General features: G+C 41.7%; 1 protein-coding gene across 10 annotated transcripts in view; it reads right to left on the bottom strand.

Annotated features, from left to right (window-relative positions):
- Nucleotides 1–24,656, bottom strand: part of LOC109477330 (IQ motif and SEC7 domain-containing protein 2-like) — an 84,098-nt gene that overhangs the window by 19,748 nt on the left and 39,694 nt on the right. For 2 of the 10 annotated variants that reach the window (XM_019778524.1, XM_019778523.1), the window contains exon 1: nt 10,887–11,369. The exons of 3 other annotated variants lie outside the window; for them this stretch is intronic. In XM_019778524.1, the coding sequence (XP_019634083.1) occupies nt 10,887–11,149 (263 nt within the window). In that variant the 5' untranslated portion in view covers nt 11,150–11,369. Of the gene's footprint in view, nt 1–1,137; nt 1,231–6,810; nt 6,930–10,886; nt 11,371–24,656 lie in introns of those variants that run through there. 5 more of the 10 variants (XM_019778517.1, XM_019778516.1, XM_019778519.1 and 2 more) reach the window with 4 other exon arrangements.

The raw sequence follows: 24,656 nt of genomic DNA, 5'->3' as shown, positions 1-24,656 counted from the left end.
TAGGGGAACAGATACATTATACACACGGTAAGCAGAGAACTCAATACCATTGATTGTCATCAGCTTTATCTCCATCCTAAAGGTGTACATGAACTAAAGGAGGATCAAGACTTGGCTTATCGAGTTTTTCCAGATGTCAGTTGTTTCTCTAAGGATTGCTGTTCTCATAAAGAAACAGTAACCACCGTAAATATACATGTAATATGACCTATCAAAACATGGAAAAAAAAACATCATGCCATGGACCTTTAAAAGTTAGTCTTGTACTGGGTTAACTACTTGGAGTAACAACTGGTGAAATCGATCTGGACTACTGATACTATGGTCATCACGTTTACTTAATGTACCCTGATAATTAACTTGAATTAAAACACATATCTAATGAGTGATTGTTTATTTTAAAGTTTAAACACGGGTTACCATGTAAGCCACCATGTAAACTGTGGAGATATGTCAACCCTCAAAAATTGTTGCCCACTCCACAGTGCCATGTTCTCTCCCACATAAACATTGAGGGTCATATATTCCAGGCAATACATCACAAGTCCTTATATGGTCAGACCCCATCCCAATCCCATTCCAGGAAATACATCACAAGTCCTTTTATGGCCAGACCCCATCCCAAACCCATCAACCATAGCAAGGAGCAAGTGAACGAGGCACAAGGGGGTGAAAACAGCACATTATAAGAAAGTCATACAAGCTGACATACAACAGCAATGAATGTATGATAGGATCATTAGGACAGGTGGGCAGGGCAAAGGTCAAAGGATGGAAAGCTGCTGCATTATTGCTGGTGGATAGAAGAGTTACAGGCTGTTCCATTTTGATTTTTGGGGAGGGAGAATTTATGGTACTTGATGTGAGCAAGGTGTATTTGAAGCGTGGTGGCATCGGATGGTGACTAACTTAACTCAAGAAACCCACTGTCTTAAAGAGATGAAAAATGACACAGAACAAGACGAAGAGAACAGAATGTAAAAGGAATAATAAATAAAACATTTTCTGCCTCCTTGAGTTGTCAGATTCAGAATGGAACAGCCCAAATGGAGAGCACGGTGGTAGTTTAGTTAGGAGCGAGACACGGCGTGACTTATTACTCAAGCCACCAGCGAAAGAAGCGAGGTCCATACTGACCTGTGACACGCCTCTTGCCCGCAGCAGAAGTGGTGGGCAGAGCGCAGCGCCAACTTCTGTTTAGCGGGGGACCAATTTAGCCAAAAGGGCAGCCTGTCAGAGAGAGAGAGGACAGGCAGAGATGTAGGAAGGGCGTAGCACGAAACATGCCGTCCGTCCGCACGACTGGCATGCTCCACGCTACATTAGCAAAACCTCTATTAATAGTCGTCAGCCTTCCAGGAAATAAAGCACAGAGAAACAAGCTGGTAGGGAAGTGGAGCAGAAAATTAATCTGGAATGGAGAGAAAAAGCCTGAACTAGGCTGAAGCTGATAACTGTTAAGGATGGAGGTGAAAATAAAGTAATTTTTCAGCAAAAGGTTTGCTGGGAATTGTGCGTCAATATAAGTTTGAATTTTGACATTTCAATGTAGTATTATAGCAATATTCTTGGATGTTTGTTTATACATGTATACAGTAGTGCCTGTACATGTAGTTGACAGCTACATGTATAAACCCTTAAATATTAAAGCAGGAAGTGAGGAGGGTATTGGGTACACACTAGCACTGTTTTTCTTTTTAACTCACTTTAAAACAGAAATATCCCAGCTTGTACGGTTATAATACACCCTATATAAACACATAAAGCATGGCTGTTATGAGAGTGGGCAGGGTTATGACAGGGGGTGGGTGTTGGATAAACAGGCCCAGCAGAGGCTGCTAATGGGGTATATCATGAGGGAAATAAATCAACAGAAATATCCCCCCTCCCCCTCCCTGACCCCTGCACCTGTTCTGCTGTAAAGGTCAGGATCTCATAGATAAGGGAAGGGGAAGGTACTGACATGTGGAGAAAAGTCTGACCTACTTAAAACTGCCCACAGACATGCCAGAAGAACCAAATTTGCTGAAGCAATAAAATTGCTCTAAACGATGTCCTTGTTAACGTCGAGATATGATTGAAAGAAGAACACCACAATGTTGCAAAAATATTTGTAATCTGATATGACCTCAGGACTACATGTACATCTGAGAAAACTGTAAATAAAAAATAGCACAAACATAACACACCATCCAGACAAGCATGAAATTACAACATTGATTGACGGAGCTCACCCCTTACACCACTCAGCCACCAGCCAGCCTGTCCTGGCATATGCCTTACCCTCATGTATATCAACATTCCTCTAGTCCAATAGCTTGTACTGCAGCATTACCGCCAGACATTAATAATTGTCCATATGACCATGTTACAAGCAGATTGACAATTGACACTTACCCTTAAAAACTAAAAGCCAGGAGTCAGCCAGGAGCTCCCTGTCCTAACCATGCGGATGTTCCCCTCTGACCAGTAGCCCTTAACCCAGAGTTTACATAAAGTGGGTGGGTTAGTGTTGTGTCAATATCACCTGCCAAACTCTGCCTGGACAAACAAACACACACCCTCCTCACCTGTAGCAGGTGACAAATACTTCACCTGCACCTGGGTTATCACTAGGACACTACTGGAAAAAAATAACGATTTGCACTTTGCCAAGCTAAGTAAACGAGTACAGTCTCAGGTACATGTACATAACGATGACTCATATATCACATAAAACAGAACAAAAGTATTTCCAGCCCTGCCTGACTAAAAACTAATCACACACCCGGTACATCAAGCATGTTAGGTTGATGGGTGTTAACTGAGCTAAATAAAGCTGAGCCTGTTGTTGGACACAGCAAATATATAATGACATGCAACATGGAGAGAATAGAAAAGCTTGAGTTCTGAATGCCCCCATAAAACATATTCCTCACCAGTTTACCCCTCCCCCCATCTAAAACACTTTACGCAACCTTCCCAAGCAGATTAACTATCACTTAACAAGTCAAGTGGAATTTCTTTTGGCAAGTGAAGTTGTGTAACGAGAACACAGAACAAAGCGACAATAAATCATCACAAGAGGAAGCAAAGCAGGGTAGAAATCACACGCCTACCAGAGTTACACAACCTTCCCAAGTCTGATACTCAGTGACCGTTTTTGTCGTAAGGAGCTGAGTCATACATATAGGTTGTGCAAAAGGACATAGAATAAAAAGAAGCAATAAATCAATAGTACTATCAGAGGAAAAGAAGTGAGAAAAAATAATATCCCATACTTACAGCCGTGCGCGCCTAAACTCGAGCCGTTATTGTTCCAGTGGTCAGTGGCTTCTGAGTTATGGGGAATATTCGGCATGCCACACTTATCAATGACCAAAGTCTGCCCTACCCAAATAGAACCAGCAGGACTTTGCTGTGTGTCCCTGATCACAGAAGGGCAGGACATTTATAATCAGGTCAATGAGACAATAAATAATACGTCATATGGAGAACTGTACAGAAATGGAAATATATCTCAATCTGGTTATACGTCTCTATAGAGCTATTAGTATTATCCACCTAATACAATTATCACATGAAACATTGAAAGCTCGTCTGACCTTAAAAGTTTGCTCACTAAACAAGCAAAAAAAACTGTGACTTACCCACATTTAGGATCCACCTATTAGACGTAACCTACAATTTACGAAGGCTGACCTAATTAGTCAGGACATGTGACTTTACTGACACGTGGTAGTGGTCATAAGGAGGGCAGATGTTATGATGTCTGATATTATACCAGTTCAATATCAGTATATTATTACCTGGACAATTTCCTCTGCTTTCTTCAGCAAGCATGATGAACAGTTAATGTCCCTGCCTGAAGCAAATGAATGCAGCTCTTCCCAACAGCGTGCCAGTCAGGTGAGTGACGACAGCTGGGATTTAACCTTGATCTTCTGTTCCAACCACTGCCAAGAACTTGACCATGATGTGAACCCAACAATTACTCTGTCTGGCGTTGCATCAGACTCACAATACAGTACAGAAACTTAGGCATATTTCCCAACAATGTCCATACGTCACCACCACATGCTGCTCTACCGGCTCTCACGGCTATGAAAGGCTGAAGTGGCGGGATATGATGGATTGTTGCAGGTTGTTTGTGTTATGGTTGTTATATTTAGCCTGGCAGGAGGACCCAGGCTGCACGCAGCTGGACATGATCAATAACTACAGGAAAAGGCTGCAGAAATTTGGGGCAACGTCGATGTGGAGGGGGATCTAAGAAACCTCTTAACCTTCTCCCTGACAAGCTAGCTTTCAGTACTGCCTTCAAGATAGTTACAGGGTTAGGTAGCAGGGAGAAGGTTAAAAGGCAATGACCTGTGAATGCACTCAGTCTGATTGCAGTACTTAGTGATTAGTATGACGAGATTGTATAAAATATTATCATGTTACAATACACACTGTCACATGAATTATTCATGACTTGGCTACATGTCTGTGAAAACAGACAAAACAGTCCTTCCATTAATAATTAAAACATTGCAATGTCAATGAAACTGTTTGATTACCTAAAAATTTATATTAAGAACTTTTATACCAAATCTTTGCAAATCAACTGAAAATTTCCCTTGTCCATACTTGACTAACATTATATTCCATATGTCAATGAAATATCAAATTCATATACTTGTAGCCACAGAAATCTTTCCCCACATGCAGCCCTCACCTGTCTGCATAGACACCAGCTCTGAGTTTCCTAGTGCTGATTTCGACCAACCCTCATACTGAATGTTGAACAGCCTATGGTGCAATGTGACCTCATACCTCTACCACACAGGTCCCTGGGTATGCAAATGGTGGAGACCCAGCGACCCACAGATGTGATGTCATTATGACATTACAGGCCTGTACAGGTATTCAGAACTGACAGCAAGGGACTTTCTGTACCACATGATTTAAAAGGCCATCATACTAAAATTCAAATACAGATTTTAATGGCATCAGATTTTGAAAATCTGGGGTACAATTGACATAAGCTTTAACAATACCAAAGCATTCTTGATCCATATTCATTTTGGACACCCATAAAAACAAATTTTTGCTGCATCTGATTCAGATTTTATAAATTAGTGGCACCCTTGAACACTGCAGTGGCGCTACTCAGTCTACAGCATTATTGACCCAAAATCCATCATCAAACACAATGGACATATTTTGGCACAGCCAAACTGCAAACAACAGAAAATGAAAGGAAATTGGTAAATGCAGAATTTATGGACCAATTTAAACTTGAGCACTGTAGTCTATAATATAGTCTTTATGTCACCACTGAAGTCCAAGCTGCAGTACAAATTGGGTTCCTCACAGCAGGGTATATTGCACAGACTGGGCTCCAATCAAAACTGACGCTCGTAAAATTACTTTACAACCCCATAACCAGCCTGGTTGTTTATCTGCATATGGCGGGTCTTTTCAAGGTCTTGGGCCACAGTGGGGTAATTCACTGGTTCATGGGCTTTGTCTAAAAAATGGTACATAGTAAAATGAGTAAAATTATAATATTAACAAACACCCTAGCCTGTGTTACACGAGCTCTCTCAGACGGAGGTCAATGACCCCCACCCCAAGGGGGCCGCAACCTTAGAGTGGCGGCCGCCAGGAGCGCGATTTAGTCAGGCTACAAACACCCTAACAAGCAAACAAAAAAATGCTACTAAGTGTTGAGAAAGATATGGAATTTATGTCCCTGACTAAGGTACTGAACAGCCTTCATGCATTTGTTAGGAACAACGCCCCCCCCCCTCCTGATAAATAATTCCATGCAAAAACAACAAACAGAGAAGACAACAGGCCACTGCATCACCCTGAGGACCAGTACAGTGGTAAGGAATGATATGGACCTGCAAGGATCAGAAAACTCTCCTGATGAATAATTCCAAACCCATCCAGGCGGCAGATGGTACAACAAACCTCTACCCAGTCATGACGTGATACAACAACCTCACAAATACATGTGGGACCTGCTCTGTGTTCTAAACAGGGCCGAAGGAACAGGAGAAATTGGCCCAAATAAAGTGAGGAATTCAACATAGGAGTTGGCCACACATGTGGGAGTTTTGTTTAGTTGGACTAAACATCCAACTAAAATCCTAATGACAAACATATATCCTCTCTGGGCTAAACACTGAGTGCACGTACATGTGTATTAGCAAATTAGACCAAATATACAAGTAGTGAATAGTTTCCCAAATGAGTTAAAATATCATTTTTGGTACTACCGGTATCTAAAACTAATTAAAAACATTCACTTAGTTTCGACCTGCAGTACATTGTAATTAGAACAGCCTAACCAAGAGACATGGGACTGGGGAATCGGGTATAATTAGTTGCAACAAGACCCTTCTTAAAGGCTTAAAAATTGCTAGAACCTTCAATTTGCCCAAATAAGGTAAATAATTTGCTAGTGGAGCTAGTTAGACAGAGAAAGCACAATCATGTAGTTTAGGCCGCACCAATTACATATTTGCTTGGATCAAAAACAGAGTCTGACTCGAGCCTGCTGACTCTGACAAGAAAGCCTATATCCCGGCACATACAGTGGGGATGGAAAATTTGTCAGGTTCAATTTCTGTTTTTACTCAGATATCTTCATCCTGTTGGACGAACATTTAAAATATCCGAGAACCAAAGAAAAATTGGAGTGGCCCTATGATCTTCCAAGTTTCCATGGCAATTGGATCAGACTGTAAGATGCCCATCCCTATCTAATCACAGTGATATCCACCCTGTCTCTTGCCTTGTCTCACAGTCTATCACTTCATCTTATCCACTCCTTACCTCCTCACTACTCCATCTGGCCTCCATTTCCACATACAAACAAGCATTTTCTTCATCAAGGAATATGACAACAGCAACAACAATACAGCACAGCAAGACTGGATCTGAAGTTCAGCTGAAACCCACAGAAACCAGCGGGAATCTGGGCAGCCCCAGTTCCGTTCCGTTATAATCCGTTGGAAATGTCAGCCCAAATTTAGACTTCCTGGAGTCGGGAGCAAAACATCTCAGAAATGTCCTCTGCCAAGTTTCCTGTCACTGGCAACCTTTAAGCAAAATATAAACATTCTGCTGCAATAAGTCTACACATTGGAACAGTTTCTGCCTAATTGTCTTCAATTAGTACAGCTGCAACACGAGGGGAAGAGAAATATTTCCAAATGTTTGACAGGAATATAAAGAACTTTCACATTACCTTCGAAAGCACTTTAATTTTGGCTGATTGACATTAACAAAGGCAGATATGATTTTCGAATTTTATGAAGTTACAGTGAAAATACAGTGCTGAAATAATAACATACTCAAGACAATTCCAAGCTACATGTCTCCGTTTCACCTGTAAATACAGAAAATAAAGACATATTTCCGACCATCAGTAACAGACCCATTACCAGTCTTACCTTCAAAGCTTTATTTGCTGACAGACTGAAACCTAAGCAGGTTGTTATTTTCCCTGTGAGTTCCTGAGTGGAGGTACAGGATGGTACTGGGGCAGGGGCCACACGAATGGCAGGCTCCAATACAGACATTAGAGAAGAAAGCTGCTTTAGCTAGGCCACACCAAGGGAATATGTCGGTCCTCAGATTTTAAAGCAACATTGTAAAACAGCTATAATAGTTAAGCTAAACCTGAAAACAGATTCACTTGGTACACACAGTTTCAGGGAGAGGGAATAGTCAATTTTTCGCTCTGACCTCTTGCTGACATTTTTGCCCCAGAAACAAGGAAATGATTTGGTGCAGCCTGATCAGCTGATAATACTCCCCCTCCTGCCAACCACAAGTCAAAACACCAGCATGTGATCTCCTCACAGATTCTCAGAAAGCTTGGGATTAAGATTTAGGGAACATTTAAGTCTGATTCAATCCTTTCCATAAGGCAGGCATCAGTTGCACGGTAAGTCCTTAATTTGCAGGGACTTGAACTTGGTTGACCTTGGAATTCCTGGAGGCTGACTTGAGAAGAGTGGAAGTCATCATGGCTGAGAGTGAAGGTGTTGAACCCTAACCTGTGCCTGATACACTCACTGCCTAACAATCCCACACTGAAACTGATACTGTATAATTTACAGGGATGGCAACTGGATTGTACCTATACACATTCTTGAGGGTTGTAGTCCCAAAGCAAGGAATTATTCAGTAACAAAAAACACATCTACCAGCATTTACACTTTGATTTTGAAAACTAAATAACCTCCTTTGCTGACAGAGGTAAATAATATGAACTGGCTTAATTGGCTTAACCTAGAAATTCCAGGTTAGTTTTCAGATTTCTATATTCAATACGTTTGGGAAGTGACCGACTAGTAGTTGCTGAAACAAAGTATCATACCATACAATATCATGAATATACATACATGTAAATGTATGTTTTACAAGAAACTGAAGTGGGTTGACCTATAAATTCTGTAGAAGTCCTAACATTCCCTAAGACTTAGGAAAACCATAGGGAAGTGTCACTCTCACCACACCAAAGGAGATCCTGTATCCAGCCCTGTCCAAGTCTGTCAGGATTACAGCAGTGAGAAGGTCCTACATGTCCTGCATGTCCAGGGGTTGGACTGAGCAAAAGGAGCCTGTGGGTACTGACTGGTTACCATGGTGATGAAGTGGAAGGGGGCACTTTCATGTGTCAGCATCCCTATGTGTGCCTGGTATGCTGAATAGCAACAGGGCCAATCCAAGTTATGTCAAGGGAGCTTGCTGTTTTAATGAATAAATTTTGCAATTTCATTATTGCAAAACCATTCATAATTGAAGCAGCACTAAGTTGGACATCACATACAGTCTGTTTGTCTGCCTGTCTGAGGACAATAACATTGTTCAAACCAGCTTTCGATTCCTTTTTTCTGCAGCAATGTTGGACAAGTATCAAGTAACTGTTTTGTTCTAGCCCAGTCTGCACCACTCAGCACTTGATAGTTATCAGCCAGCTAGGAAGGGCTGCCCTGCATGTGAGGGCTGAGGGCTGTGTGGGGAATTTTGATAGCCTGTTATCAATTATGACTTCTGTTTAAACCCCCATCATATGCCTTTATATGACACAACAGCCTAAGGTAACAGAAAATGTGACCTTTGAGCTGTGAGTCAAAACCAACAATACTGACCCTACATATTATCCACACTGACTGAATTTTTCTGTGGTTTGTATGGAATTGCTGGATATAATTAGAAGATATCTCAACGACTAAACATGAAACAAATTTGAAAATTTAATTGTAGGATTATTGAGTGGGATACACAGTTTCATTGAATTATTATAATCATCTTTTAGAGAGTCTTAAAACCAAGGAGATAAATTAGCATGGCCTAATACGCCACACAGAAGAGTAAACTGTGAGCTGTGACTCAGACCCAATTTTCTGCCTGCACACTGGTGACTCCCACCAACAACCCCAGCTCAGGGGTGAAGTAATAACGGCTGTTCTCCAGGTGGTACTGTTCACCCACATGAGTCATGGTCAACACAGGGGCACTTTCATTCTGCAGGATTCAGAGCATGAAATGTGTTTGTCACCTGCAATACTGCAGCTGCCACAATTCACCTATAATATTGCCTGCAATGACCGAAGATTAGATAATATAAAAGCTATTTGATTTAATGATGCTAGCTCCTTGCAATTATATTGCTGCTGACAGTAAAATTGGCATAAACCTTGTTAAAATACTTTTATTTCTATCATTCTTTCCTCTTTCATACTACTGAGCCCCATAAAATGGGCTTAAAATAATTTTACTACATCAAGGTTGACATCAACACTGAATCAATCAGGTCTCCATACCACATGTGCCCCCCTCCCACCCGACAGGTGGTTCTACTTCCACCTCCTGCTTTCCTCATTATTATTAATCAGGCATCAGTTGGAAAAATTACCTACCAAGTCAATATTTGAAGTCAGGTTCCAGAAACTGCCAATAGTCATACATCATATCTCAGCAAGCATCAGAGCTACTCCAGGCTTTGTCTAGTATGCATGTCTCTGTCCTCATTCAAAACAATAACAATTATCAGCTATAGATTTTTTCTCCCAAATTCTGACTGGATGAGATATGCTAATATATACTAGAAGGAAGATATTATCATGATGATTTATAGTTATTGCACAGAGCTGTAATACAGTCTGTGCCCACAGCTAACATTTCCATATTCTATTATTGGTTGGCTCAGATTCAAAACGTACACTTGAAGTGATGAATACATCATATTCAATCCAATACTTCCTACATCAAAGGAACCTCTCAAACATGGAGCCACTCGTAACATGAGAACATGTTTAGAACTCATGAATATTAATTAGGTGACATCATCTGATTACCTGGTTGCTACGGGGATTTATGGTACCAGCTCAATTCCCCCAATGGCTCCAATATGTCCTGATTAGCGAGGACCCCTATAAGACAGGAATTATGTATGTGGTTTGACCAGACATGAGTGGATGCCGCATAACTCGGTTAAGATGAAGAGAAATCAATTTAGGAACTCTCCCTGGTTTCATAAGGAACTCCCAGAGGAGTTCCCACACCTTCCCTCCCTACTTAATGGCACCCAGTTAGCCTAAATAGGCAGAGATAGCGACATGGATCCTGTAACAGGCTCGTTCACACCTTCACACCTCTCTCCACGCTAACCGTGGTGACCTGACGTTATACTCCCAGCAATGCATCATGGTAGAGTCGTCCTGCTGGCATTTATAATCAGGAAAAAGGACGGTTCGTTAACAACATTACCTCGCTCCGATAAGCAGGCAGGGAAAGCCATGCTTGTGTGTATAATAGAGCGTGAAGACTACCATCTCCACGGGTGACTCACACCGAGCACATCACAGTAAATCAGGAGGAGAAGAGGAGATAGAAACCTGCAGATGTGACAGAGGCACGGCCCACGCTGAACCAGCAAAACCTTCATTCTGTGGAGGAAATTCATGCCACGAGCTGCTCCCCTCCCCCATCCGTCCTTCCGTAGGGAAAAACTCTGCACGAATTCCGATCTCCTTCCCTCAGTTTTCCCTCCAACAGTCCTGCTAGTCGTACGGAGCAGAATCCCCCTGCATCTCCAGTATTGTGGATTCAACTGATTTAAATTCACATCTAAAACCAGGCCAGCTAACGCTCCATGCATATATTCATCCTGGCAAGTACAGCCTGCGACATGCACGCATCATTATTCCTCACAAGCCGGGCCCACATGCCCCCGCACTACGCTTCAATCGCTCCGATCGCTGATGTCAGGTTCATAAATCTGCCGTGCCACGCACATGATGGAGCACCACAGTCGTCACGGTAACACCGTCGTCACGACAACAAACAACTGTAGAATCCACCAAACATCGAGCGGGAATCCGTCCCGCTGCCGGCCGTGACATAATCACACAGACCTGCCCTCAGGTGGACACACAAACCACTAAACCAATTCATGGGGTGCAGAGGAAGAAAATAATGATTTCTCCTGAGACCTTCCCCATTGGGGATTCACAAACTGGCACACAATCAGCCACTTTGGCAGCCCAGCAGAACAACCTCATGTCAGGAAAGGGATTGGGACTATTATCATAATGTTAAAATCATTGCAAATACTTATGGAAGGCTGTCAATGCACAAAGCTTGCAGAGCACCTAAAATTATCTATATCCAACACACTGTTCAGAAATTCTACATGGCAGATATATGGGGCATAATGATAAAGCCACTTTGAACACATTACAAGTCATCTACGAGTGCAGAAGGTATTTGGGGCATTTTCCTTGCTGAAGATGCCTGCCACATTGAAATAATATGGAAGGCTGAACAAAACGACAATTTCTCCTGGGACAACATTCTGTTGGGGAATCACCAACTGCAGGCATTCAGGACACAATCAGCCACGTTTAGTCCCTTAATATCACCTGATGTGCTGGACGTATTGGGAGCATGTCTCTACTGGACTGGAATATCAATGAAGCAATGATGATTCCTTCTGGGGAAATATCAGACAGACATTTACAATAGAACAAGCCACTTTAACCATCAGTAACATCACAACCTCTCACAACATTCTGCAAGGCATGGGAACTTCCTGTTTTAGATGTGATACACATACGCCTAACCTCATAACGTTTACAAATTTGGACTGAAATAGCTTCCTTAGCAGGCTGAAGGTTAATGAAAAGGCAGAGATTGTAAGGAATGATAATGCAGTAGTGCACATTACATGCTGTATATTTTATTCATGCTGTTGAACAAATAAGTGTACCTGCCCTGAGGCAGTGTCCTTGGTACTGAGCCTGACGTTAATATTCATGGTGGAGTGACAACACAATCTAAGAAGGAGAGCTGGAAATATGATAAACTTCAAATCACTTCAAATATTCACTACCTGTATCAATAATAATGGGCTGACTGAAAAGGACAACCCATACTCAAAGGAGTGGCTGTCCATCATTAAAGGCCAGCTTTTATACATTTTTATTTTCTGATACTATACTAGTTATTATACATGACTGTTATATTTGGGAATTATTTTGGACTGACTGACAGGAGATAATGACATATTTAACTCAAAGTAATAAAACAAAACAAGGAATATTAAGTCAGGTATTTAATTTACATGTAGGAAATTCTAAGCCCTCCTTTCCTGTTTATATTACTTCAGAAAGAGAAAGGTTATAGGAATCCACCATCAGCTGAGACTAAAACAAATACCCCACCAAGTGACCCAGCTGATCTTCTGCTGAGACCGACTCATGCAATTAACTACAGGATTACCTCCAGACCTCTACTGGTCCTCCTGCCATCCATTATCATAGGGCTGGCATATATGTACATCAAGTTGTGAGTCAGATTAACATCATGCAGGACCCAGTCTTCACAAGGCAATCAGAGATGGCAGATTCCACCTCCTAACACATACTGCATGCATACACACATACACACAAAACAAAGGCACGCACGCATGCACGCACACACAAACAAAGCTTTAGATACTCCCCTGACTTCATCAGTAGAACAACCCTATGGTTCACCAGCTGCAGTGAGCAACAGGGGAAACCAAACATCTCTAACTAACATTTTAGAGCTTAAAAGTTGAAATACGAGTTGAATCTGTGAACCATCAAATAGACTTGCTGCAGCCTGATTAAAACCTGTCTATTCCTGAAAAATGGCACAATTTCTCTGGAGCCCCACAACTTCATTACCACGCTCCACGTGATGGGACAGTACAGTTATTATACAGAACCTTGGCTTTGTGCCATGTATAACTTGCAGCTCGAAACTCACACTGCTCTGTTCATGGATCTAGGCAAGTCCACGGAAAATGAACTTCTAGAAATCAATTGCTAAAATGAAACTTTAATCCATTTCATCAAGTTAACATTGCATCATTCTGCTATTGTAAAAGTATGCTTTATGCTGAAATGAAAAAAAATAGAACAACTTACCTATCCACACTATACTAGATAACTCTGGCTTCATTTAGACTGCTACCAAAGAAAGTTTAACAACAATAGGGAAAGTGGCCTCTCTGCCAGGTCATTGTACAACCATTCCACGTCCAGTCCAACTGGGAGTCAAACCTGTACACTAATCCATCCCTGAGCAGATCTGAGCTATCACTCATACCACATGGCATCTCAAGGCATTACCAGGGTTGACTTCTCTGCATCTTAAGATGCACAGCAAAGACAAGGCATTAAGATGCTGGCCGTGAGTCTTATTGATTTTGTCAGGGCTATCGCTCACATCGCACTTCATCTGAAGATGTTATCATACAATGTTCTCATTTGAAGCATTGCACGGCCAAGACCGTGACATTAAGATGCTCGCCATTTCTCAGGGCTATCATTCACCCTATGTTTCATATCAGGGGCATGTCTGAATCTTTAAGATGCAGAAACATGACATCTACCATGACATTAAAATGCTCTCCACGTCACAGGATGTCTCAGCAATGACGCAAGGAGGGATCAGGTCTTTAAGAAGCACGGCCAAGGCATCTAACATAGCATTAAATTAAAGATACCGCATCACCGGATGTCTCAGCAACAGTGGTATGACGTAAGGAGCCCTGGATCTGTTCTTTAAGGGACTGATCCCAGTCCTTATGTCTGGGTACATTAACCTGAAAAAATCACACACTAAACCCGTAGGAAATGTCCTAGTCATGAACACCCCTTCAGCTCTAACTGTTTTCCTTTTGTCTTGTGATGTCTGTAATCAACCCAATCTTCTCCCCCTATCTGCTACACACATCCACAAGACCTGCCTAACTCTATAGCTCCTGTCTCCAGCACCAATAGTCTGAACATGCCCTCCGGACTAGGACATGTACACTGTGGAAATACTAAATCCTTTCATCAAAAACCCTTTCAGCATGGAGCAACCCAATATCAGCAGGAGAGAAGGCCTAACCATTATAACCTTCTCCTGCTAAGTGTGTGTTCATGCACCAAATTTGTACTGACTATGATGTACGTCAGCAGGGAGAGTGCAGAACGATTTTCTTTAGCTTATCTGAGCTGAACAGCCACAAGATGCCACAGCTGTACTAGACTTTTCAAATACAGTAGTTCTTAATGTCAGAGATGTCCTGCTGCATTACGTATCACACATTCCACTACCTACCTCGGCCCACAGCCAAAAAAGAAAAATGAAGAACTGAAAACAAATCTATGGCTACTGTCCTCGGTGCTGAAATATGTATCAGAAGGTGTTTTTGGTGCTTACAGCCAAAAAAAGGAAAACAAGAACTGAAAAAAATGTATGGCTACTGTCCTCGGTGCTGAATTGTGTATCAGAATGTGTTTTTTGGTGCTTACAACCAAAGAAAGGAAAACAAGAATTGAAAAATGTCTATGGCTACTGTCCTTGGTGCTGAAATGTGCATCAGAGGGTGTTTTTTGTGCTTACAGTCAAAAAGGAAAATAAGAATTGAAAAAAAATCTATGGCTACTGTCCTCGGTGCTGAAATGTACATCAGGAGATAGAAAACCATATATATCACATATCAGCATCAGCCCACACAAGAAGCAAGTAAGAGGGAGTGTGCAGAACTATGGAAACGGTACCCAGGCTATACTACTAAGATATTACCTTCACAGGTGGATGCACAGGTGATGTTCAACAATCACGTCTTGTCTGGTTGGTACTTGAACTTCCAGCTTCTGGTTGTAGCCGCATTCTAATCAAGACACTGCGTTTCTTGCTCTGATGAGATGTTAAAAACATTACTGGCAAATCTCACCTTCCAGATGGTCCACTGTCTATGGTACTGAAATGCCAATCACAGGTTTAAACACCACCAGACATTACCTCAACAATCCCTTCTGTCTCAGTTGATGCTCCTCAATACCTACACGACTTTTCTTCCCAAATTCCAGTCATGATGGTTGGCCTTTCATGCTTGAACACGGCTACAAAGCTGTTAAATGTTACAGGAAAACGTCGCCTTCCCGACGCCCCACCGTCCTCTCAGCTGTCACCAATGATATCTAGTCCACTTCATCACGCAGCCACAACAGCCTTCTTCAGACCTCAACAGAGATTTCCTTCTTGATGAATTATTCACCACCTTCCTAATCTTTCCCTTCCCTGTAAGTCAGCCCTGGTAAGTGGGACTGAACATGCATCTCCTGTTACAACATACCCTGGGAAACTGTGTCATCTTTGATAATGTCTACTTCAATACATCACCCATGCCATCTCCTGTAATACTCTGTATGTTGAATTAATTTCCATGTTTATAATCCCTGCTTCCGGTATTTCCTTCTCTCTTATGAAGGAATGGACACTAAACGTGCCACCTCGTGTTGTGAACTGAATCCTGGCTGTCTGACTTATCAAAAGGCATCATTAATATTTGATGAGATTACGGAGGTTTGTGTTACACAACATAAAACACTCTGTGTAACAGCAGCTCTCGAAGGGGGATCACACCAAGGAGGATCAAACTGTTACTCAACAGCTCAGCCTTGTCAGGGGTTTGTCTTCTGCCTCCTTACCTTACAGGGCAGGCGTATCAACAATAGGATTACATCTTCTGTAGCTGTCAAAGCTGTAGTCCTTGGTCGTTAATAGCTCCTGCAGTTAGAAACACTGTACAGCTACAGCATGTAGAATGTCTGATGTTCAAAGCAAATAGAGGAAGAATGAGTCTGAGTCAGATCATGACCTTCCTGTTACGCCCACTGCCTCTTGTGCAGGATGAAGATAACTATAAGTTGGTCAGGATAACAACAAGACTGTTGTGTTGACGTCAGTACTGCCCTGGTGTGTTGTATACGCCCACTACTGATGACCTCAATCATAAAACACATCTCTTTGAAATCTTGTCATATACAAGCCCACATCACTCTCCATCCCAAGGCACCATTTCTCTAGACTCCCTGGGCAGACCTGGTGATATGTGGTTCTGATGCAGGATTATGATGTACTGTACTGTGCAGATAAAGCAGCGCCAGTGGGGAAACCTCCATGCTGAGACAAACCATTACTTCTGCCGTTATGTAACAGCCCAGCGCTATTCTGCACCACTTAACCACCCATTTGGCTTGCGACGATATCTCTCATTGTCTAGTCAAGAGCTGGATTTTCCTAGAACTGTGAGTCGGGTACGTTCTCTAATGGCACAGAGAGAGGATAATTTGAAGTGCTGTGTCTATTTGCGCAGCTTCTGTTTTATTACATCCCTGGTGGCGCCTCGTAAACAACTTGTGATGAATAAGACTCTACTTCATGATCAAATACTAATGCAATATTAGGCTTATGAAATATGAGTTTATATGAAAAGTATTTGCTTGATTTTGTTATTACCGATACATTGTAATTGACACAATTCAATTTCAATGTTTGCAATCTTAAAAAAGAGGTAAAAATACAATAGCTCTGGTGCCAAAAAATCCCTGCTTTGAAATTATATCAGCTTGAGTTAAAGCCCCTTATTTTGCTCCACCCATGTAAAGTTTAATTTCACTCTCAGGTTGCTTTAATCAAGGAACTGTCATTATTGCCTACTCTTGTTTCCAGACGGAGTGGAACAGTAATAACATGATACTATAATTAGCACTGCACAGCCAAACGACACCAGAAGAGATGAAAACAGATTCATCACCAGGCTCCGCAAAGTCGCGCCACTGATGGGAAGACAAACTGGCAACCTTGATGTTAACTGATGGATGTTTACTCTTAGTTACCAACTGAACTTGTTGGGTCACAGAGAAGGCAAATTGAATGCAGAACTAGAAGATCAACCTGAATACAGGGTTTGAGGGGAAAGTCTGTACCTTGGTACATCGGGTTTTTAGGATCAAGTGAATATACATGTACATGTAATCAGAATCAAGTCTTACAGCATTCTGTTTTCATTCTGCTTGCTCAAGACAAAAAAGGTATGAAAGAGTTTCAAATCAAAACATCCAGATCTGACACCATGTTCTGTCACATACATAGGAAACAAAATGATAGATTTCGGGTTTTGTCACATTCAACATTTCCATCTCTCCAGTTTTACAAGTTTACGTTTCAATGGTATGAGTCTAGTTTTACTACAACCATCTGCCAACACGGTTCCAAAATCCAAGTTCAATTTACCGCCAGCTATATTTGGTGAGTTTTAACGGCCGCAGTCCTGCGTTTATTTGCGACGAGGCCTTTGTTGTTGGCAATATGGCCAGATTCCAACATCAGGTTGAATTGCCAGACGTCAAATATGGGAACATATTTAGCATTTTTATCACTGCTGAGAAAGGGTAATCACTCCATTTTTGCAAAAGCAAACACCTCGCTGTGAGAGGCAATTTCACATCACTCAGGATGGGCGGATGAAAGGTGGGAGGCTGGAAGTGCCTATTACTGTAGTTATGGGATGCTGAAATATTTGAACCCTTACAGGAGATTCATGTTCCACATTGGGGCTTGTTGAGTTCAGTGAAAGAGCTCTGTAATATAAGTATTGTCAACAGGGCCAGCCCTTTGTAAATATGATTACCAGCTACATAGCTGCGAAACCCTGGCTGTATATGTCTTTCAAACACAACCAATACATGTAAGAGACAATAAATAACAGAAGGAGACAACCAAGATACATGAATTGAGATTTCAACATTTACATGTAAACAAGGGCTGACAGCCTGTGACAGGTACAGTAAATTTTTGTCCTTAATCTTATATTATCGGAATAATCAATTCTAATAAGATCTACTTTTTCAAACTGAAACCACAAGCTCCAATAAACAGTGCACCCCAGCTTACAACCACATCCCATCCTAACCCACCCCCTGCTGCTTAACCACAGAACAAATTCTAAGGTATCTTAGCAGGCTGAGAGTTAAGACTGCAACCCATTCTAGTTACAGAAAAGTCATCTTGCCTTAGTGACAATAGCCAAAATCATAATACTCACACTGCACCATCACAAGACTGATGGTAACAAAGCGATGCAATCTTGCATATAAACACTGATCCTCAGACATTTACCAAAATCAATAAGCTTAAAATCACTAGCACATCCTGCCTGTAACATTAGCTATCCATAACCCAATAGTCTGAGAATACATTATCCTTTTGCTGCCATTGCAACAAAAGGATTGTTACTTCACAAAACACCTATCACTGAGTACTTAACCTGCTAAAAGGAGCAACGATTCACTTTCAAAGTCAAGGTGACAGCAAAATAGTCCATTATCAGCCATATTGTTGGAGAAACATGGTAATAAAGATTGATACAACCCTTGAATCCAATTCTAAACTTCAAAATATATATATCATGTAGACACCACACCCACCCACCTGTTCTATGTAGATGTGTCATGTAGACATCGCACCCACCCACCTGTTATATGTAGATGCATCATGTAGACATCGCACCCACCCACCTGTTCTATGTAGATGCATCATGTAGACATCGCACCCACCCACCTGTTCTATGTAGATGCATCATGTAGACATCGCACCCACCCACCTGTTATATGTAGATGTATCATGTAGACATCGCACCCACCCACCTGTTCTATGTAGATGTATCATGTAGACATCGCACCCACCCACCTGTTCTATGTAGATGTACATATGTATCATGTAGACATCGCACCCACCCACCTGTTCTATGTAGATGTATCATGTAGACATCGCACCCACCCACCTGTTCTATGTAGATGTATCATGTAGACACCACACTCACCCACCTGTTCTATGTAGATGTGTCATGTAGACGTCGCACCCACCCACCTGTTCTATGTAGATGTCACACCCACCCACCTGTTCTATGTAGATGTATCATATAGACACCACACCCAACCACCTGTTCTATGTAGATGTATCATGTAGACATTGCACCCACCCACCTGTTCTATGTAGATGTATCATGTAGACATCACACCCTCCCACCTGTTCTATGTAGATGTATCATGTAGACATCACTCCCTCCCACCTGTTTGTCACCTTGTAAGTACAGGACTGGTCCTCCTCCCACCACTCTATATGATAACAGTTCCCACAAGCTCACAGCTTCTGTAGATATCACAGCGAGGTTTATGTACGTCACCGTGTGAGTACCACCGTGTCATTCCAGTACCCAGGAATCCTAGCAAATTACATCCCGGCTCCCACTGGAGAACCTTGGCCTGCTCCAGCCCATACTAATGTGGTTACAGGTGGGCACACAGGCATGAATCCCACTGATGGAACACAATAGTGGAGACAGGTGGGACGTCTGTCTTAACGTATGACGCACCTGCACTGAAATTATCTATGACATCCTGCCCATTCCTTAAGACAGAACAATAAGACAAGTCCCTTCCATTACCCATTGGCAAGACATTATCAATAACTTACAGGATGGGAATAGAGAATAAAGTAGGAGCAGACTGGTGGCCGTATATCTCACAATGGACGCACCTGTGCCAAGATCACTTCCATTTCTCAAGATGGTGGATAAGACAAGTCCTCACCATTACCCAAGATGTGAAACAATACTAGTGACTCCAGGTAGTAATACGGAATACTTCCACACCTGACTGAGTCTCTTCAGATGCTGACGTCCCCTGGGAGGTGTGAGTGATGAAGCGTGGAGATGCGGTACGTTCACATGACGCCCACACGGCGTTCACACGACGTGCACACACGGACCAACCCCTCTGCACCGTGCTCACACAGTCACGAGCCAGCCCCACAGTCTCCTGCCAGCTATATTGGTCATTAGTCGGCAGGAAACATAAAGCCTGGCAGGATAACGCACAGGGGCAGGTTAGGGAGAATGGTGTTCTTACATGCTGATGTTGGAAAATATAACACATACATGTATACCATATGATATCTATACGTACAGTGTGAGCTTCATTGCAAATAAAAAATTTTCTGCTGCGCTAATTTCTTGCTGAAAGGTCACAGCTGCAGCAGGGACTGACATGTAGAAAGGGATAAAATGAGACTTGACTTATGCTGTTGTGGTAATACTTGAACTTAATTATCTTGTGGTAATACTTGAACTTAATTATCTGAACTTACTTTTCATTGAAATTTTAATCAAATTGAAACATCCATATTCGTCAGAGTACAACCAATATCACAAATGGTACCGTATACTTAGAGGATAATTGATTTGAAGCTCAAACTGCAAGACATAAATATAATTATTATCAAATTCTCACATTCATTTCCAAACTCTGCCACAGTAATACCATGTCCTAGGGTAAACATCAGTACATGAGCAGTACGATTGTACAGTTAGGCAAAACCAGCAGCCATGCTGTCAGCATCTTTAATTGGAAAGGTTCTCAAGGGACAACATTTCCCCTTCAGCTAGACATGAAGTGAAGCCAGACTCCTTAACTCCCTACAAGTTTTCACCAAATCCACTCATGTGTGGATCTATGGAAACTTAAGTCATCAAGGATACTGACAGGTAAATTATACTTATAGGTGTATGTATCAAGGTATCAGTACTAATAAGTGTATGAATATATTGCACTTCATGTGTACGACGTGTATCTGAAAACATTGTAATACACGTTGCAACGTTACATAAAGTTCACATTTTCAAAATGTGTCTGAGATGTCAAAGAGTTTGCTGGAAAACATAAGTTGAGTCCGAGAGAAGACAGACATGCTGCAAAGATTGATGACCCACCAGGGCTGACCCAGAGGCCGTTTCCATAGACGGCGGATATGGAATATTGGATATCAGAAACGCAGCGAAGGGCAATATTCATGCACGTCATTAATCAACAATCAGGGCTTACAATCTTTAACTAACTGTTACATGACTTGAGATACTGTGATATTATTACAAACTACGTACTTTAAAGTTCAAGTTGTTGTATAAAGGTCTGCTGTCTACTTTTAAATTCATGTTCAAAATAAATGTAAGAAATTCTACTAATGCACATAGATAACATGATTTGGCACATACATTATAAACGTTATACATGAACAGTACACCGTATCACCATCTCAGTAGACATGGATCTTAGGTCATGGTACATTGCCCGACATTGATGCAAATCTACTGTACGAAGGGTTTCTAACCACAAACTAGATAACAACCTGTGATAACGTCTCATGTCGTTTGGCTCTTCCTCAGGTGACCTTCTCCTGGTGCATTCCATTTGCGACCTTGAACTGAATCAGGCTTTAAGGTGGATAAGTTATTTACGTATGATTGTGACAAGACAGAAAAGTGTGATTTAAACAGAGGAAGATCTAGGCATAGATAGAAGAATGTCCTTTTCAAGAAGAAGGTCAATTTCATTTATCTACCTCTGGCATACACAGCAAGGATGACCTTGACCTTGCACTCAGGTGCTCAGGCTCTGATAAGCAGAAGGGAAGGTCATGTGACTGGATGTGTTCCTGACTCTAACTAACTGATTTCTTCCCCCCCCCCCATAGAGGACTTATGAATATGAGCACAGAAGATGATGAATCACTCCAACACTATGGTATTTATTACAGGGTGACCTTCAACCTTTCCCAGTTGGAACACAGGATGAAGGATTAATGTGCACCCCAGACACACAATATGATGTATTTTATATTAAGTGAAAAGGTCACTTTCCTAGAAAAGGCTTGATAGCATTATGCTTTTAGGTAGATCAACTTTGCTGGTGTGTATAACCTGTATAACATGTAAATATTATTTACCAGCACCAGGTTACCTATGTCACAGGTTATTTTAATGTTTTGTTCAAATATTTGATGAAGAACCCTTTTGAAATGAAGCTTTTATAATTTTCATAATCTTTGCCTCCATGAATTTTGACAACATAATGAGATGTTTTGGGCTTGATTAAAATTCATCAGAATTCATAATCATGAAAATGCTGAATGAAAATTCACAATGTTAACAGTCAGTGAATCCTTTTTAAAAGTGAACTCTATTCTAGTGACTTTGGATATTCCAGCCAGTATTTTGTACATGTTTAATGCAGGGGTTTCTCCCTGTAGTTTAGTAGATTTGCATGCTACAGTGCAGGCTGACTGAGTGGGGCTGTAGATAGTGAGGCCTGTGGCATCAGATATAGGCAGCCCGTCAGAATACTCACAGCCACACATCCATCAGGACTGTAACGGCATACAGGAGAGGCATACCATGTACATGTACCTACTGGAAATCTGTAATTTGCACAATGTTACGTGAAACTGAAAACTTGTGCCTCTTCAAGATTTTGCCTATTATTTTACATGTAATATAAAATTATGGCCTTGTGTAATATTAGTGAAGTGTAGGCGAAAAAATACAGCACCTGACTTACTGAACAATACACACCTGACTACTGAACAATACACACCTGACTACTGAACAATACACACCTGACTACTGAACAATACACACCTGACTACTGAACAATACACACCTGACTACTGAATACACACCTGACTACTAAACAATACATACCTGTCTGACTACTAAACAATACACACCTGACTACTGAACAATACAGCACCTGACTACTGAGCAATATAGCATCTGACTAGTGAACAATACAGCACTTGACTACGAAACAGTACAGCACCTGACTACGAAACCGTACAGCACCTGACTACTGAACAGAGGAGCACCTGACTTACTAACTGACCAATACAGCACCTGACTACTGAACAAAACAGCACCTCAGACTTCTGAAAACGACAGCACCTGACTACTAAACAGTACAGCACCTGACTACATGTACTAACATTCACTCAGAACATATTGCAAGCCCTGAATATAAGATTGAACACTACATCACTATTCATAGCATCTCCCTCTATACTATTGCAGTCCTATTAACCCAGGGTTAAGGTGGGAAGTATTGTTCCCAGAAGCTATAAGTGTAGAGTGGAAAGGTTACCGTTATCATCATAAAATACAGCAAATATCTACCTTGCCTTGCCATAGATTTGAGCAATGCTAGCGCTGGAGTTCAATAATTTTATTTTCTTGGTTCTTGGACATTTAGACAATATATGAATTAAATACAACAACAAGATAAAAACAGAGTGTTTGAAGGACAACCTGCCCCAGGCCTGATTATATTCACTCCAAGGTACAGACTTTCTCCTTAAACTCGTTAGACTCTGACCTTCCAGTCAAGCATCTTTTTTTTTCTCAAACCTCAGAGAGCCAACAAATTAAGCTGGCACAGCCTCCAGCCTGTTTTCCACCAGCATACTGCAGAGTAATGGAGGACAGTAGGACGGTATTCTGGGATGAAATCAGTTGTGCAGGGAGAACTCTTTCAATATCTAACCAAGTTTTTCAATCCCAAATTTTTCAAAGTCAAGAACCATGAAACTGACTTGGTGTGGCCTGATCCTACCGACTGATGTATGAAAGTTTATGGGTTTTCCCGCGGCGGCAGCAGCTGTCCCCTGTAGGGGGAGACGCAGCGTTATTAAGTCAAGGGCAATCAGGACATTTTGCAGAGCAGCACTGCAATGCAGGCTGTAGCGCCATAATGCAGGCTGCAGCGCCATGCCATAATGCATGCTGCAGCACCATAATGCAGGCTGCAGCGCCATGCCATAATGCATGCTGCAGCACCATAATGCAGGCTGCAGCACCATGCCATAATGCATGCTGCAGCACCATAATGCAGGCTGCAGCACCATGCCATAATGCAGGCTGCAGGGGAATTCATCACCAACCTACACAGCTGGATAGAGATAGGGCGGTCTACCTTCAAGTTGGCAAAAAATACACAAAATTTTCTATATTCTGATTATGACTGTATGTTACATATCACGAAAGATCATCATTTTGTGGTCATCCCATTTCTTAAGTTCATATAGTAAAGTGAGGACCACAAGAAGAATAGTTGAAGTGTCAACTGAAGCTACTGTAATTGTGGATTCAAACCAAGTCAAGTCAAGTCTTCAGCATGTGAAGAAGTATAATGTTTGCCCTGGAGCACTCTTAAAACTAATACAGAGCCGTGCACTAATGCTGCTGCAGGGGAATTCATCACTGCCTGCTGTGTCCTAAAATGAAGACATGCAGGTTCATGAGTTCTGCAGTTTACGTCAGCATACGGTACACAGTACAGGCTGAAATATGACACTCAGGTTTCAGACATCTATCACCAACATCAGCATATAGTACACTCAGTATAGGCTGGAATAAAATCATCAGGAGGTTTCACTCTCTGACATCTATCACCAACATCAGCATGCAATAT

Source organism: Branchiostoma belcheri, unplaced genomic scaffold, assembly GCF_001625305.1.
Source record: "Branchiostoma belcheri isolate BF01 breed outbred unplaced genomic scaffold, Haploidv18h27 scaffold4, whole genome shotgun sequence".
NCBI lineage: Eukaryota > Metazoa > Chordata > Leptocardii > Amphioxiformes > Branchiostomatidae > Branchiostoma > Branchiostoma belcheri.
This window is presented reverse-complemented; position numbering and strand designations above follow the sequence as displayed.